This window comes from Heterodontus francisci, chromosome 35 (genome assembly GCF_036365525.1).
Source record: "Heterodontus francisci isolate sHetFra1 chromosome 35, sHetFra1.hap1, whole genome shotgun sequence".
In the NCBI taxonomy this organism is placed as follows: domain Eukaryota; kingdom Metazoa; phylum Chordata; class Chondrichthyes; order Heterodontiformes; family Heterodontidae; genus Heterodontus; species Heterodontus francisci.
Window position 1 is genome coordinate 32,875,128 of NC_090405.1, and position 18,469 is coordinate 32,893,596.

Consider the following 18,469-nt stretch of genomic DNA (forward strand, 5'->3'; position numbering starts at 1 on the left):
TTTTGGATGGCGTAACCCTGCTCATAGATATACAGTCCATCTTGGACTGATGGTCAGAACACAGACAGCCTATTTGGTGACCAGCAGATGGTGCAGGAGATGTCCACTGTAAAGCTCTCCCAGAGGGAAGTGAAGTCTGAGCTGGATGAACCAGCAACCCGTGAAGAGATCAAGACCGTTACAGCAGAATTAAAATCACACAAAGCCCCCAGAATAGATGGGATTCCGGCTGAGGTCTGAGATTTATAAACAGGGAGGATGTGATCCGGGATAGGCTTATACATTGGTTTACAGAATGCTGGGAGGAAGGGATAGTGCCTCAGGGCCTTCAAGATGCAGTGATTGTCTCTCTCTACAAAAACAAGGGAGATAAGTCTGACTGCTCAAATTACAAAGGCATCACCTTGCTCTCCATTGCAGGCAAAATCCAGAGTGCTTCTAAATAGACTTGTTCTGACAATAGCTGAAGAAAGCCTCTCTGAAAGTCAGTACGAATTCAGACTCAGCAGGGGAACTACAGACATGATTTTGGTGCTGAGACAGATACAGAAGAAGTGTAGAGAACAAAACATGGGCCCGTACGTGACTTTTATAGATCTCACAAAGGTGTTCGATGCAGTCAGCCAGGTCGGACTTTGGAAGATACTATCTAGATTGGGGTGCTCTCCAAATTTCCCCATCATTCTCGGTCAACTGCACAAAAGCCAGAAAGGTCAAGTCAAGCAGAATGGAGCCCTGTCAGACAGCTTCCCTATCTCCAATGGTGTTAAGCAAGGGTGTGTTCTGGCACCAACCCTTTTCTCTATTTTCTTCAGTATGATGCTTCAAGAGGCAAAGACAGTCTTGACAGAGGGCAAATACATCCACTTCTAAACAGTCTCTTCAGCCTGCGATGACTACTGGCACATACCAAAACCACAGAAAAGCTCATCGCAGAGCTTGTGTTTGCTGACGATTGCAGCCTACTGGCACACATGGAGGAGGCAATACAGCTCATTGTAAACTGTTTCTGTGAGTTGGCAAAAGCCTTTGGCCTTACTATTAGCCTAAAGAAAACAGAAGTGCTGTGCCAACCACAGCCCCAAGGAAATTATAATCCACCACAGATCAGCATCAACAGCAGCAACCTCAAAGCAGTGTTTGAGAGCTTGGATAGTGAGGAGAGGGGAGGTAAATGGCCGGTATTACACCTCCTGCGATTGCAGGGGAAGGTGCCGTGGGAAGGGGAAGAGGTGGTGGGGGTAATAGAGGACCTCCTTTCAGGTGAAGCAGTGATTTACTTGCACTTCTTTCAATTTAATATACTGTATTCGCTGCTCACAATGTGGTCTCCAGTACATTGGGGAGACCAAACGCAGATTGGGTGACCGCTTTGCGGAACACCTCCGCTCAGTCCGTAAGCATGACTCCGAGCCTCTGGTTGCTGGCCATTTCAACACACCCCCACTGCTCTCATGCTCACATCTCTATCTTGGGATTGCTGCAGTGTTCCAGCGAACATCAACGCAAGCTCGAGGAACAGCATCTCATTTTCCGATTAGGCACACTACAGCCTGCCGGACTGAACATTGAGTTCAATAATTTCAGAGCATGACGGGCCCTTTTTATTTTTAGTTTTTTTTTCTTTATTTTATTTTAGTTTCTTTCTACTGTGCCTTCCCACTGTTTTTTTGTGCTTGGGGCCAGGGCTGTTCATTTTCCTGTCAATTGACACCCTCTCTGCGCTAACGCTTTGTCTTTCACCACACCATTCACATACCATTTGCCTTTGTTCCATAACCTTCTTTCTGATTTAATTTGACCTTGTCCTATCAACACCTCTTTTGTTATATCTTGACCCACCCCAACTTTACTTGCTTAAAACCTTTTACATTTCTAATATTTGTCAGTTCTGATGAAGGGTCACTGACCTGAAACCTTAACTCTGCTTCTCTCTCCACAGATGCTGCCAGACCTGCTGAGTATTTCCAGCATTTCTTGTTTTTATTTCAGATTTCCAGCATCTGCAGTATTTTACTTTTATATTATTGCAGACTAGGAATATTAGGATATACTGCTCGGACAATCCAATCCGATCCAACACAAAAAGCACTACAGAGTCTTTGTATAAGCCCTTGTTTAGGCCTCCTCCAGAATAGCACGTTCAGTTTTGGTTCCCTTGCATGGTGGGTGATAGAGATCCTGGAAAAGGTTCAGAGGAAGGCCGCTAGATTGATACCTGGTTTCAAGGCTCTTAGTTACCATGATAAGCTTAAAAGTAAGGACCTTTCACTCCAGAAAATTTGAATGAGGTTTTTAAAATAATGTAGATTAAATTAGCTGAGAAGGATTTTCTTTTCACTAAGTTCATCGACCTTTTGAAAATCCTGCCCTCTTGTGGTGTCAGTGTGGATTCGCTGCAAACATTCAGAAGCGATGTGGACAAGTTTCTAGCTGTGGCTGACAACGTATAAAGAGTAGTTGGGGCACTGGGTGATGTGTCTCACGGTCACTGTGGCCTCCTGGAACTCACTTTGGTGGCCTCCTGGAACTCACTTTGATGGCCTTGGGAAAGGTTGGGGGTAGGAAAGAGATGCAGTGAGGAATTCAGAAGTTTAAAAAAAAATTTCCTGATTTTAGCTGAGGATTTTTTCCTCCTTTTTTTGTTCGTGATCACATCACCTAAAATCCACATACAGACTACTGCAAAAAAAGACGCGCCGAATAGCGATCAGGAACAGGAACCCTGGCTGATTTCCACACCCCCGGCCTATAGGCTGTAAGAAACTGTTTTTTTTTTTAAAAACCTTTATCAGATACAGTATATAAAAGTAATGGAGAAACCAGCCAGGAAAGAGGGAAGACAATCTGGGAGTTAACATTTTGGACTTTTCTGCAAGATGTGAATATTCCCAAATGTCTTCATCACCTCTTTTACAAAACATACTGCCAGATCAAAATCAGGATGCAAAGCTAAATGAACAACTCTCGAAAGGATCAGACACCAGTAGTGTCTAAAGACAGTTTCACTTTTTCTATTTTAGAACCTCATCCATATCTACTGCAACATAGCAGTAACTTAGACTCAAACACTTACAGCATTTACTGCATCTATCTCAGCTTGCCAATTTCTAAACCTGGTTACAGATTTTTTTTAAATGCAACATTGAGGTTTTAAATCACCGATCAGAACAGCATGAAGTAGTGCACAGACACGATGGCTTTAAATTAACATTTTATTCTTTTGATGTATTTCTGATAGGAAACTCAGCACAGGCAGTTCAAATTAAAACAAAAATAAATATAAGAATATTTATGTAAAATTGCTCTCCCTCATGAACAATTATACACAATGTACATTTTTTTTTAAACTTTAATTTCATAGCCCCCTAACTCGAGGAGGGGTCATCTATACCATTCTCAAAAATGCACCAAAACAACTTCATGCAAACTTATCAAAAAATGAACAAAAACAAAATACCAGGATGAGAAATGCATTTTTTTCTTAAACCTGCTTATAGTTGAAATTAAAATCAAACAATAACATTTATCACATTCATTTTTCTTCAAGTACATATACATTTAAAATATTCTGGGCTTCTCACTATAGCTGCAGTAGTCACTTACACTATCAGAAGGCTTGCTCACCATCGACCCCTGGTGCAGCAGTTCTTGTTCAGAGAATTAATAGTCTGTATCAGAACCTTCTGCATTGTCCACATTGCGGGACAGCATGTAATTGTCCATGTCTATGGACCTGCAGTTGTTGATAGCATAGCGCAGTCGCTCTGCCATGACTGCCTGGCTGGAATATGGTGGCAGCCGCAACTGGAAGAAACAGGTTTGTGAGGTAGGCAAGCTGTCATAAGGCTGCGAGGGAAAGAGACACAAGATAGTAAATGGTGGTCAGATATAGGGTAGAAAACTATCATCAATATAAACTACTCGGGCAGATCAGGATACACACAGGTACATTTAATTAACTCATGAATCACATGTTCTTGATCAGTATCAAAGGTTAGTTTGCAGTATAAAAAATAATTTTTCAAGCTGCCCAGTCCTGGTTTCTGACAGTGCGCAAGACATTTTATCAACTATGCAGATAGCAGATAGAGTGGACTGCTGACAGCATTCTGCTGGGTTTGAAAGAAGCACTCTATAGTCTGTTGCCAGGAAATTACTGGAATCTATAATTGAGGACAGGGTGACTTAAAATGTTGAAAATGTTCAACTGATCAGCGAACCAGCATGGATCATTAAAAGGAAGGTCATGCCTGATCAAATTTTTTGAAGAGGTGACTAAAGTAGTGGACAGGGGAATGTCTATGCATGTTATTCATATGGACTTCAAGAAGGGCGGCACAGTGGTTAGCACCGCAGTCTCACAGCTCCAGCGACCCGGGTTTGGTTCTGGGTACTGCCTGTGCGGTGTTTGCAAGTACTCCCTGTGACCGCGTGGGTTTCCTCCGGGTGCTCCGGTTTCCTCCCACATGCCAAAGACTTTGATAGGTAAATTGGCCATTTTAAAAATTGCCCCTAGTGTAGGTAGGTGGTAGGAGAATTGAGGGAATGAGAGAGGGAAAATGGGATTAATGGAGGATTAGTACAAATGGGTGGTTGATGGTCAGCACAGACCCGGTGGGCCGAAGGGCCCGTTTCAGTGTTGTATCTCTCTATAACTCTAACATAAATCCCTCATGTTAGCTCAAGTTGAAGCTCATGGAACTGAAGCAACTTATTGATCTGGTTGACACAATGTGACCAGTGGTGTCCTGCAGGGATCTTAAATGATGGAACAGAAGGCATATATCCAAATTTGCAGATGGGACAAAGACAGGTGGTATTGTAAGCAGTGTAGATGGAAGCATAACATTACAAGAAGAGATAATGATAGTTTAAGTGAATGGGCAAAACTGTGGCAAATGGATTTCAATGTAGGCAAATGTGAGGTCATCCACTTGAACCTAAAAAGGATAGCACTGGATACTTCCTAAATGGTGAAAAAGAGATTCAAGGAGGTTCAGGTACATAGGTCATTAAAGTGTATGTACAGGTACAGAAAAATAATCAAAAGGCTAACATTCCATTAGCCTTTCATATCTACAGGAATAGAATACAAGAGGATAGAAGTCATGCTTCAGCTATACAAAGTCCTGGTTAGACCACACCTGGAGTACTGAGAGAAAAGATATATTGGCCTTGCAGGGTGTGCAGCGTAGATATTCTAGAATCATACCTTGACTCCAAGGATTAATCTACAAGGAGAGATTAAACAAACTCGAGTTACGCTCCCTGGAATTTAGAAGTTTAAGGGGTGTTCGTTGTTTTCATGATATTAAAGGAGAACAGATAGAATCGATAGCGAGAAATTATTTTTGCTAGTTGAAGAATCTTGAGATAGTCTAAAAATTGGTACCAGACCTTTCAAGAGTGAAATTAGGAAACACTTCTACATGTAAAGGGTTGTAGAACTTGGAATACTCCTCTGCAAATGGTAACTGATGCTAGATCAGTCATTTTAAAATCTGGGATTGATAGATTTTTGTTAACTGAAGGTTACAATTTGCAAGTATGATATAAATCAACAAAGGCTGAAGTTAATTTGCAAAAATATTGCTTTCCTTGGAGGATATCAGATTTAATTAATATACATTTGGACCAGCAAAATGCTAATATAATGTTTTTAAAAATACCTATTTGGCATTAAAACAGAAGCATTGTTATTTTTCTTAATGAGTCCAGTTTATGAGATTGAGGATTCCTCCCATGCAGGATATTGATTGATGAGCTTTATATTAGCTTGTACTGAGTATATATTGCTATTGGGCACAGATGTTGCACACACTGGCAAAGATTTATTTGTTGATATAACTTAATTAGTATTGCTGTTACAATAAAATCATCATCCCACATTGCAACATTCAGTGCACCTTAACAAGGTGTGAACTAGTGAGTAAGCACAGTTGTTTCTGGCTGAAATAAACAGAGTACAAAAGACATGATAACTGGCAACTTTAAAAATGATATTAATGTAAATGGGTCATGGTTATCACCTTCTGGCTGGTTCAAGCAACTACCCGTTTCAAAACGAGGACGTTATAAGTGGTGAGGGCTGGAATACAGATACACACCCAGATGTACAAAAACCTACAACATGGTCAAGTGTTAACAACCCTATAACATTCTTAATTGTTGAAATATAGAATCACACAAAATATGCAGAATTAGTGTTCTTTAAAATGTAGACGCATATGTATCCTCACTAAATATCAATTTGTTGTCAATTCTGAGATACTCACATCTGGAATAGAAATACCTCATCTTACATAACACAGTTACACCTCTTTTGACACCATAAAGGAGACCCCTGCCACAGGCAGATAACAAATACAGGCAGATAAGAGTTCCTCAATTACTGGCGACTCTCCCTCCAAATGGCACTAAGACAGGTGACCAGTCTGCTCATTGCCTCCCTCTACACCCATCTGCAATTCTATCACAAATCAAAAAGCAGTGGCCTAAAATAATATGTAGAGAAAGCACATGGACTAGATTGACAGCGTTAACAGCACAGAAATGGAATTTTGTGATTTTGTCAGCAGCTTCGCAGTGCTGGTCTTCAACAGAACTCCAGCTTTAAAACCAATAAACAGCCTTCCTGTTTACATGCTCTCCTGAAGAAAATAAATAGTTCTTACCCTATCAACCTTCATAATCTGAAACCGCTGGGAGATGTCTGCAGTGTTTGCTGGTAGACGAGACCTTCCGGACACAAAGCGCATGAAAAGAACTCGCTCTTCATTGGAGAATTCCTCTAGTGTCTGCCAGAACCACTGTGCCAACTGATGCTGCTCATCGACCTCTCGATATCGCACAACTTTTTTCAGGACTTCCACAGAGATTTCTGGCAGCCCACAAACCATTTGTTCCAACTGCTTAGCAGTAAGGAGAGAAAGGAGGGGAACCGGAATGATCCAAGACATCCCTTCTCGAACTGCAGCCACCTGAATGAGTAGCCAAGAAAAGACAATGCTTTAGCAGAGAGGAAATCAACTACTGGCTAAGCTTTCAAAAAACATTTAGAGTCTTTTCTTCCCCCACTGAGATATTATGGCAGTTTGAGAAATTAAAAGTAGGGAAATGATCCAACCAGTGTGAACATCTAAAATTCCCTTGATTAGATTAATAGTGGGATGCAGCACTCCAGACAAGTAGTTTATCAAAAGTGGATGAAAACAGAGCACGTGAAAGGACAAATCTTGAGGTGATAATGGACCAGGGTAAAGATGGGTGAAGAGGTAGGACCAAAGGCAGGTAATATAGCAGAGATGGAAGGAAGCAGTAGAAAAGCAGCCCAAGCTGCTTCACAGGTGAAGAGTGGGGGAGAAGCACTCAATCAGCAGGAACTGTAAAAATAGGTAAGGAAGGGAACCAAAAGCAAGGTTGAAGTGGATTCTTTTGAAGGTGGGAAGAAATTAAGCCAGGATGAGGAACTTAGTAACAGTATTCCAGATAGTACAGTGCTGATAGAAGCAGAGTTAACGTTTCAGGTCAGAGGCCCTTCTTCAGAAGAAGGGTCTCTGACCAGAAAAGTTAACTCTGTTTCTCTCTGCACAGATGCTGCCAGACCTGAGTATTTCCAGCATTTCTTGTTTTTATTTCCGATTTCCAGAATCTGCAGTATTTTGCTTTTATTACAGTACAGTGCTGATGTTTGAAGTGAGGGATGTCAAAGCACATGTTGGTCCAGACTAGAAAGGGGAGGTGGGCAGGGATTACAGTGGTAGGGTGGAGTGAGGCCATGCGGATTTGTAAATAAGGACAGTGATTTAAGTCAATGGAGAGTCAGTGAATCCAGGATAATCGGTGAGTCAGACTTAATAAGGGATAGAATGAGTGAAGTTGGTAGTCTTGGGCAAGTTGGAATTTGAGTAGAGTGAAACTTGAGGCAGACACTGAAACTATGGGAAAAGTTGAACAAACCTGACAGGGTGGTGGGAATGGAGGGATTGCCATTGAGATGAAATCAGGCTGAACTTGGTGATGGACTGAATGTGGAAATTGAAGCTCATCTCAGAACAAAGAGGTGGAATGTTGTTGAGCTTAACCTGTTCAAGCAGCTGGGGAAAGGGTGGAAACTGTGGTGGGGGTGGGGCGGCGGGGACGCAAGGGAGAATAGGGTTTCTGTTGAGAACCAAAGATAACTTAGTCTTGCAAATTTTCAGTTCGGACTTCAGGCTTCACCATGACTTGATGTCGGGCAGCCGGTCAGGCAGAACTGCAATACTCAAGGAGTCAATGGCGGTGAAGGAGAGGTAAAGCTACAGTAATGTTGGTAGATCGAACGAGTTGACCACATGCGTACATGCCTCCAAAGATAGCATATGTATAAAAAGTGTGTAATGGACCAGGATGGAACCTGGGCACATACCGCAGTGACTGTATGGGCATGGTAGGATATGTTCTGATTGTACTGGAACAGGCAGATATAGAGTGGCCAACTGTATTGAAGGCCACAGAAACTATGCACAGTTGTCACAATCACATAGGATGTTGCTGGCAACTTTGAGCAGGGTTATCCCAGTGCTGTGGGTAAGAAAGAAGCCTGACTGGAGGGATTTGAGCAGAGGTGGCGAGAATATGACGACATGTTTGAGGTAAAGAAACCAGTGTTTTTTTTAAGTCAATATTTACAAAAGACGCTGTTTCTCTAGCTCCATTTTCAAACACAAAAGAGCAAACATGGTTATCCAGTAGTTGTTAAAAATCAGTTATAAAATTAAATGAAATAGGTATATTTGATGACTCTGAAGATCATGCTGCACTTGGTTCCCAAAATTTTCATTCTCCTTTCCATTCCAGTCCATCACTGTAGCCCCTGTCCCAATAACGTGGTCATTGGGATATTCAGGGTGGGTTGCCTGCATCACTATGGTGCAGAGGGACTGTCCTAGTAGTGGTGCCATACAGCTCTGATGGTGGAATGGAAGCCAGGAAGGGCTGAGAAAAGGAATGTTTTCAATGCTTCTTTAGGGAACAAAGTGCTATTGGTAGAAAAACTATCTAGTATAGTGCTGGTGCTTTTGCTAGTTTGTCAATGGATCACACTCCAGATCTCCACTGCTGAGAGTTTAGTTGGGCCTCCCAAGGGCGAAACTCCCAGTGACATCCCCCCACAACCCACATGATGCAGGTGGCAGGCAGAAACACTCACCCACATCCTTTCCCACTGGAATCCAAAAGGGGAGGAAACCTGGAAGTAGAGAATTCCATCCCTGAATTCTGATACCCTGGCAGGTGATCCACCAGTTCTGCACCCTCCTAGGCCACTTAATTTCAGCCTCATTATCTTTACATCACTGCGATTTTCTCAAACATTCTCAAATTTTCCAGATACAACCAAGGAATGAAAGTTATTTAAAAAAAAAAGTGTTAACATTGTTACAATTGAGGCAGGAGGAGTGCACTGTCTTCTAGTTCCACTTCTCCAAGGGTCACAACATATATTTAAATGTTTACCCAGTTTCCGATACTGCCGGTTATATACTCTATTTTTATTTCAGAATAAAATCCACCAACCAGGTTTCTTTAATCAACAAAATTATTAAATTATTAAACAAGACTTATTCAGTAAAGCATTAACTGATTGAAATATGAAAGCTCCCTTCCAAAATCAGCCACGGTACGCACACAGACACACAGGTTAAAGAAAAATAGAGGTTTTCTCTACAAAGATTTCTATACAAAAAAACATGAAAAAATACTTTGGCCAAAACACTTGTTAATTCTTGAAGGAAAAGGAGAAGATATGGAGCGTTATCAGTTGTCCCTTTATTCTGGCGTCCCAAATACACGTAGACGGCTGTCACTGGGATCTTTTTGGAGCACTTCTCTTTTAGGCAATGTCGAGGATTAGTCTAGCAGGCTTTCAAGGAGAAATGCGGCATCGGGGTTTCAGCTCACACTGGATTCAAGGGGTTTCTCAGGGAGGTAGAGAAAGGATGAACTGGTCTTCTTTCTTAGCAGGCTGACCTACAATTGACTCAAACTCGACTGCCATAAATCTTGACATGTCACTTCTCTGTCAACAACTCCTCGGAGTCACCAAGGCTCCTGCTGTTTATTTAGCTTCAGACATGTGACATCCAGAAAGGGTTGTTTTTAAACAGAAAGCTCAAGTCCCAAAGTCCTTCCAGTGACTTTTTAAAAAAAAAAGTCCAGCATCTATGGCATCACCTTAGTCCTCCAAATGAATCCATTTGCACAATTCTAAAACACGAGTCCTCAAAAAATACTGAAACAGGGAAACACTTTCATAACACCTCCATCTTTGGAGGAATGAAACACCATTTTTTAAATACATTTCATTACAAAGAATGGGAAAAAAAGATGGAAAAAATATTAAAACACATTTACACACTCATTCCTATTCACTCTTTACCTGTGACTACTACAGTTATGCCCTGTACCATTTTTGTACCCCAATAACTCAAAGCAAGGTTACATTCTAGACAGAGCACCAGCAATTACATTGTTTTCCCCCGCAATGCGGATAATCTTTAAGTGGTAGGGCTGCAATAGTAAACTCCACCGAAATAGTCTGGCATTCTGGTTTTTGAATTTGTCCACAAATGCTAGGTGGTTATGATCTGTATACACCAGTGTCTCTCTGTAGTCGTGGCAGACATAGACTTCAAAATGCTTAAGAGCTATTAATAAGCCCAGGGTTTGCTTTTCCATTGTTGAGTATTTCTTTTGGTGTCAATTTAGCTTTTTGGAAAAGTATCTCACTTGCCTTTCTACGCCCGATTCATCGTCTTGCAACTGGACTGCACTGACCCCCAGGTCACTAGCATCAATTGTTACCTTGAAGGGCTTAGTGAAGTTCAAAATGGATTTCAACCTCTCAAAAGATGCTTGGAACTCTCCTGACCACACTACCTTAGATTTCTTTTTTTGTAGCAAATCCAGCAATGGAGTAGTTATAGAGCTAATATTTGGTACAAACATGTGGTAGAACCCACATATCCCCAAACACCTCATGATTTCCCAGGGCAGGGAGCTCCATCAATGCTTGTACTTTTGCTGTTCTTGGCAACACCTGCCCTTGCCCTACTGTATCTCCTAAGTAGGTTACCCACGCTTTTGCAAATTCACTTTTGGCAAGGTTTGTCACCAAATCAGCCGATTGCAATTTTCTAAATAGAGTTTCTAGTAGTTCCAAGTGGTCCTTCCAAGTATCACTGTATACCAGCACATCAAAATAAATCTCACAGTTAGGAATACTGGCTGACATGTGGTTCATTAGTCTCTGAAAAGTTGCTGGGTCATTTTTTAGCCCGAATGGCATCACTCGGCATTGGAAAAGATTGTCTGGTGTGACAAAGGCCGATATTTCTTTAGCTTGGATGTGAAAAGAATCTGCCAGTACCCCTTTAACAAATCTATATTGGTAAGAAACGTGGCAATGCCAACTCTGTCGATACAGTCTTCCAAGTGAGGAATTGGGTAGGAGTCTGCCTTTGTTCTCGAATTAACTTTTCTGTAGTCTATGTAAAATCTAGTTGAACCGTCAGGCTTAGGCAATACCACGACTGGGGAACTCCAGCTGCTTTGACTGGGTTCAACTAGGTGGTCTTCCAACATGCGGCACAGTGGCGCAGTGATTAGCACTGCAGCCTCACAGCTCCAGCGACCCGGGTTCAATTCTGGGTACTGTCTGTGTGGAGTTTGCAAGTTCTCCCTGTGTCTGCGTGGGTTTCCTCCGGGTGCTCCGGTTTCCTCCCACAGCCAAAAAAAGACTTGCAGGTTGATAGGTAAATTGGCCATTATAAATTGTCCCTAGTATAGGTAGGTGGTAGGGGAATATAGGGACAGGTGAGGATGTGGTAGGAATATGGGATTAGTGTAGGATTAGTATAAATGGGTGGTTAATGGTCGGCACAGACTTGGTGGGCCAAAGGGCCTGTTTCAGTGCTGTATCTCTAAATCTAAAAAAAAATGTATTGGATTTCTGCTTTCACCTGACCCGGTTTCTCTGGACCTAAGCGATAAGGATGCTGTTTTATAGCCGAGGATTCTCCTACATTCATGTACGGCTGTGGTTGTGCATCCTAGTTTATCCCTCCAGACTCTTAAATGCTGTGAGTAGCCTTGTTAGGTCTTCTTGCTGTTCTGCATTTAAATATGAAAGCATATTGTCTAGTCTTACTAACAATTCAGCATTAGCTAACTGGATAGTAGAAGGTTCAATTTGAGAATTGTCTAGGCCTCCTTCTACCTCATCCTCACTATCCCTTTCATTTTTCATTTGTGACACAGCCGATTCTTTTTCCGGAGATCTGGGGTATCAAATAATTTATTTACCAATTTTTTTTTTACTACTCTATATGGTCCACTGAACCATGCTTTTAGCAGTTCACCCTGTAAAGACAGTGATATTAACACTTCATCCCCTGGTTGAAATGTTTGGGTCTTTATATGCTTGTCTGCCCATTTCTTCATGGTTGTTTGGGAAGCTTTAGGTGTTCCTGAGCCACTTTGCAGGCTCTTGTGAGCCATTCCTGGAATATAGATAGTTAATCGAACACGGAAGATTTGTCCCTCTGTTGTAAAACCTTTTCTTTGATTAGTTTTCGAGGACCTTTTACCTCATCAATTCAAATTCAAAAGGGCTAAAACAGTAGACAGATTACGTGAATCCCTTGAGGCAAACAAAAGAAATTCCAGCCTTTTATCCCAATCATGGGGATATACATGAGAGTATGCCCTGATCATCATTTTGAGGGTCTGAAGGTACTGTTCTAAAGCACCTTGTATATGCTGAAGACTAACTGTGTTATACCCAGATTACTCATAACTTCCTGAAAAATTTGAGACATAAAATTGGAACCTTGATCTTACTGAATCTCAATTGGTAATCTATATCTAGTGAAGAACTGGGTTAACTCTCCTACCACTGCCTTAGCAGAAATTGTTCGAGAGAATGGCCTCTGGGAACCAAGTAGCCATATCCATAACAGCAAGTATATATTGATGACCCGCTTTTGTTTTTGGCAAAGGTCCCAAAGAGTCTACCAACACCCTGCTAAATGGTTCCCCAAAAACTGGTATGGGAATTAGAGGTGCCAGTTTTATGGCAGGTTGTAGTTTTTCCACAATCTGGCACATATGGCACGTCTTACAAAACTGCACCACATCCTTGTAAAGACCTGGCCAGTGAAAATGTCGACTTACACATGATTGGGTCTTCCGGATCCCCAAATGGCCATGGACATTTCGTGGGCTATCCTTAATGCCCAGGGATACTTGGGCGGTACCACTATCTGGTGAACAATTGTCCATTCTTCATCCACAGGTCTGTGAAGAGGTCTCCACTGCATCAGAATCCCATTTTTAATGTAGTAGCCTTCCAAAACTCCCTTTGCTTCAGCTTCAGTTGAGCCGATTGTGCCACTTTACTTAATTCTGGATCGGCTTGCTGAGCCTTGATCAGAGAAGACTTACAGAACATTTCCTTCGGATCATCCAAATCCCCAAAGAAAGTTTCAGGTATTCATCTGTCTGTGGTGCCAATTTTACCTCTGACAATGGAACTTGTTTAGCCATTGCTCAGGTGACTACACATGAAGGAAAAATTCCTGGAACCTTTTCTGGCAACTGCTCTGTCCCCTTGACTTCATTGGTCTTTTCATGACTACTGGAGAAGCTATTACCTTCGCTCCGGTCAAATCATTCACCAGTCTTAGGTCAACTCCGTCTGCAGGCGAACTATGAAAAACTCCTATGGTTACTGTTTCAGGCATTAGGTCACACTCTAGGTGCACCCGATACAAAGATACAGGTATATACTCCCAACGATACCATTCACTAAAACCTTGGCATTCAGTGTGCTCTCTGGTCGAAAAGTTATGCCTTTCCCCAGCAAAAGAGTTTGGGTAGCTCCTGTATTTCCAAGTATAACTATAGGTATAACTGCCTCACTTGAGGGATAAGGAGTTACTTTTCCTTTTGACAAGAATTCCCTATAACTCTCAGGTATTCTGTTCACACCCCCTGCACTCAGCAGTTTTTGTACTTGGCCCTACAGCTGTAGTCAGAGCTACAGCTTACTCTGTCATACTCTCAGTCAGGGCCCCTTTCTCTGCATTAGCCTTGTGCACCCCAATAAGTCCCAGGGGTTTACCCCGCAACTTCCAGCATTCTGCAGGAAAGTGTTCCAGCTTGTGGCAATGGAAACACTTGGACCTCACTTCCACCCTCAACTTCTTCCTTTCTGGTCTGAGGACACGATCCCAGGTTGTTCCCAATTATCCCTTTTTGTCCCCGGCTACTTGCCTTCCTTTCGCCCTCCCACCTTCTATCCTTCTCAGGTTTGTGGGGGTGACGGACAAAGGGTTTGTAAACAAGCTCGTAATCATCAGCAATCTCTCTACATGGCTTCTTACTAACAGAGGGAGTGAAATTTTAAATTCTTCCAGAAGAATTATTTCTCCAAGGGTCTCATTCGTGGTCTCTACCTTTACTGCTGATCCAATGATCAAAGTAATTTGCTTTACCCTCTTAAATTCTATCTAAGTTTGCCCAGGCGGTTTCCAGAAGTTCTGAAATTTCTGCCTGCAAGCTTCAGGGATTAACTCGTAAGCAGCGAGAATAGCCTTTTTTGCCATCTCAATCTGCAGAAGCCTCCTCAGAAAGCATGGCATAAACTTCATGTGCTCTGCCCATCAACCTGCTTTGCATAAGCAGTATCCAGCTTTCCTTTGGTCACTTCATCTGTCTAGCTACCTATTCAGAAGAAATGAAAAATGCCTCTATGTCCCTTTCCTCAAACATTGGGAGGGTTTGGTACAAATATAAACAGCTGGGTCCTGGGCTGGAGTCAGTTCTTTCCTCGCCAGAATTTTCATCGCTGTCAAGGCCACCCTGCTTTTTTTAGTTCTAGCTTTTTAAATTCGAATACCCTTTCTTGCTTCCTTTCTTCTTTTTCTCTCTTATCTTTTGTTTCGAAATTATAGTTCAAGTCTTTTCATTTCTTTTTCCTGTTCAAGCTCAAATTTTTTTCGTTTCCAATTCTCTTTCCTGTTTCATCTGTAACTCAATTCTAGCTAATTCAACTGAACGATCATCTGAATTGCTTTTTCCTTCTTCCAATTTCAAATACTGTGCTATTCCCTCAATTAGGTCTGCTTTCTTAGCCCCTGGTTTTAACTAACTCCAACATTTCTGCCAATTCTTTTATCTAGCCTTGGTTACATTTTTCAATTCACTCAATCCTCCATCCCCAGAAAGATCATAGCTACTGACAAATCCATTCTGGTAGTGTAAAGTGCACTCTAATGCACAAGAAATCTGGTGTTTTCCTTTTCCCCTTTTCAATTATTATTACCCCACTTACAATTGCACGTTGTCAGCTTTGGGTTATTCTGCACAGAGCCCCCAATTATATGTTACAACCGAGGCAGGAGGAGTGCACTGTCTTCCGCTAGTTCCACTTCTCCACGGGTCACAATATACATTTAAATGTTTATCCAGTTACCAATACTGTCAATTACATACTCTTTTTATTTCAGAATAAAATCCACCAACCAGGTTTCTTTAATAAACAAAATTATTCATTTATTATAAAGACTAATTCAGTAAAGATGCAAAGCACTAACACACAGATTGAAATTTTAAAGTTCCCTTCTAAAATTAGCCCAACACACAAACCACACACAAACCGAGGTTGAAGAAAGAGAGAGGTTTTCTCTGCGAAGATTTCTTTGCAAAAAAAACCGAAAAAAAATACTTTGGCCAAATACTTAATTCTTGAAGGAAAAGGAGAAGATATGGAATGATATCAGTCGTCCCTTTATTCTGGTGTCCCTAATATGCGGAGACAGCTGTCACAGGCATCTTTCTGGAGCAGTTCTCTTCAGCCGACGTCGAGGATTACTGTGTCAGGCTTTCCAGGAGTAAAGTGGCATCATGGGTTTCAGCTCACACTGGATTCTCAGGGTTTCTCGGAGGTGGAGAATGGATGAACTGGTCTTCTCTCTTAGCAGACTGACCTCCAACTGACTCAAAACAATCCAAAATGAAACCAACTCTTGACCACCATAAACCTTGACACGTCACTTTTCTGTAAGCAACTGCCCCGTGTCACCAAGGCGCCTGTTTATTTAGCTTAAGACATGTGACATCCAGAAAGGGTTGCTTTTATACAGAAGTCCAAAGTCCTTCCTGTGACCTCTAAGTCTAGCATCTGTGGAATCACTTCAGTCCTCCAAATGAATCCATTTCCACAATTCTAAAACAGGAGTCCGCAAAAAATATTTTAAAAATGGAAACCCTTTCATAATATTTTAACATACTGTCTCTTTTTACAAGTCTCCATAGAAAATGAATAAATCCTTTCCTCATCTGTGAGGTAACGGCAGAGGTCACTTGTGGAGATCACCATCAATGCTGAAGCTCTCTCCTTTGTTGGAGTTTTTGAATTATACAGGTGTTGGGGCAGAATGGGGAGGCTGAAGGGTAAACAGCTGTTAAGCCTGAGATCTGACCACTGGTCAGCAGTCCAGGGCTCCATCATAGCCTTCAACGTTTTTGTAAAACACAAGAAAGCCAAAGATTGATCTTCAGTAATGCCAGACAGATCTAAGGACAGGGGCTAGAAAAACAGCAACAAATCTGCATTCATACAAGTACCTTTAATAAATATAGAAACACATCTCAAGGCATATCACAAAGGAATAAAAATGGAGATAAAACATAAATTAGGATAATTAGAATAGATGAAGGGTATACTAGAACAATTAATGACAAAGGTTATTTTCTGACTCCATATTCTGTCAAACTGATGCACTATGTAAGAAATCAAACAGGATGACGTGATCTAAATTGTTTTATTGGACTAATTTTGGCGATGCACTTACTTGCCGATCGATTTCATGCAGCCGATACTCGATTGCCCTGTCCACATACTCTTTCCTATTGGAAAAGGTGAGTGGGATGCTGTTCCCACCTGGGATTATGGGAACCATTTTGCCATCAGCACTTTGGCCCACAAAAGAATCAAGAGGTATCATCTGAAACACAAAGGGAAGTGTTATTCCCTTACTCAATGAGACTGAAAATTTGGGCTGCCATAGCAAACAAGCCTGCTATTTGAACTCTGGGTTTTTCCCAATAGTGTTCAACAGTTTTGTAAAACAAAAAAAAACCTCAAGGTTGGTCTACAATAACATCGCATGGAAGTCAATGCAGCTATAATGGGTTAGAAATACTTCAACAATCCAGCATTCATAAGTGCCTTAAATAATGTAGAAAAAAAAAACTCATTTTCTTCAGAGAAAAGAGCCCTTTGAACCTTGGAAAATATAGCCAGGTTTCTTAGGACATAATTTTACTGAATAATTCAGAAAATACTCGAGTTACTTCTCATAATTCATCCTTTTTACGTAATGGACAAATCACTGATCCCTTGCTTGAGGCAAGGCTCATGTTATTTCCTGGACTGGTTTTGACTGCATGAGGGGGTTGGAGATGAATTTTGCTGGGTTTTTGCCCTCCCGCACTGGCTATGGGGTTTTTCTCTCCCAGATTACATGACTGCGGTAGGGGAAATGGGAAGTAACTAGTCTTGATGCTCGAGCCAGAGTGTGGGGCAAACTTGATGGACAATTGATCCTTTCCAGCCTGTCATTTTTGTATGTTTGTACATAGGGTGTAGGTCAGAGAATCAGTGCTATGGCCTTTCTCAGACTCATGCTTTATTTGAGTGTGGCTCCCTGTTGGGATCTGTGCATTTACCATAATGTCTCATCATCAACTATAGGGGCACAAAAAGCTGTTCATTACTTTTCTCAGCAATAATAAACATTTGCTGCTTTGTTGCTTTCAGAACCTAGTAGGAAGTGTTATATTAGCAATATCTACAAGCTTTCTCACACAGGGAGGGAAATTTCTGATGCTGTTACAGAAATTGCAATTTCTGTATCAACGACTACAGTAATTATGAAATAAAAAGGGTCACTGACCCGAAACGTTAACTGCTTCTCTTTCCACAGATGCTGCCAGACCTGCTGAGTGGTTCCAGCATTTCTTGTTTTTATTTCAGATTTCCAGCATCTGCAGTACTTTGCTTCTATATTACTACAGTAATTATTTTGCCTTAAAGGCCGATAGTGAAAGAATTGAAAAAATAAGTGTTGGCTGTCTCCTGAGCTTTAACAAAAAGGTTGGCCCTTTGTGTGGGGGACAGGGTAATAGGGTAGTATTTAAAATTTCAAAAGCTGTTTCACTGCCTGTAGTAACACTGGACACCTGTGGCTGAATGCCTGCACTCATCTAATCAGTAAAGCCTCAGAATATCCAGGCACATGTGTCTGCGCCCTTAGACTTCCTGTTTCTCTAACCCTATTAAAAATCTTAACACTTCATTTCAATGTCTCTCCATACCTCCAAAATGCACTATTTCACATTTCTCTGCATTGAACTGCAGATG

General features: G+C 41.5%; 1 protein-coding gene across 10 annotated transcripts in view; it reads right to left on the bottom strand.

Moving 5' to 3' along the window:
* Positions 1–3,201: 3,201 nt before the first annotated feature.
* The window catches only part of herc1 (HECT and RLD domain containing E3 ubiquitin protein ligase family member 1), a 295,507-nt gene continuing 280,239 nt past the window's right edge, over positions 3,202–18,469 (bottom strand). For all 10 annotated transcript variants that reach the window (XM_068015273.1, XM_068015277.1, XM_068015276.1 and 7 more), the window contains 3 exons: positions 16,899–17,051; positions 6,678–6,983; positions 3,202–3,849 (listed from right to left, as the gene is read on the bottom strand). In XM_068015273.1, coding sequence (XP_067871374.1) covers positions 3,664–3,849; positions 6,678–6,983; positions 16,899–17,051 — 645 coding nt within the window. In that variant the 3' untranslated portion in view covers positions 3,202–3,663. The remainder of the gene's footprint in view (positions 3,850–6,677; positions 6,984–16,898; positions 17,052–18,469) is intronic.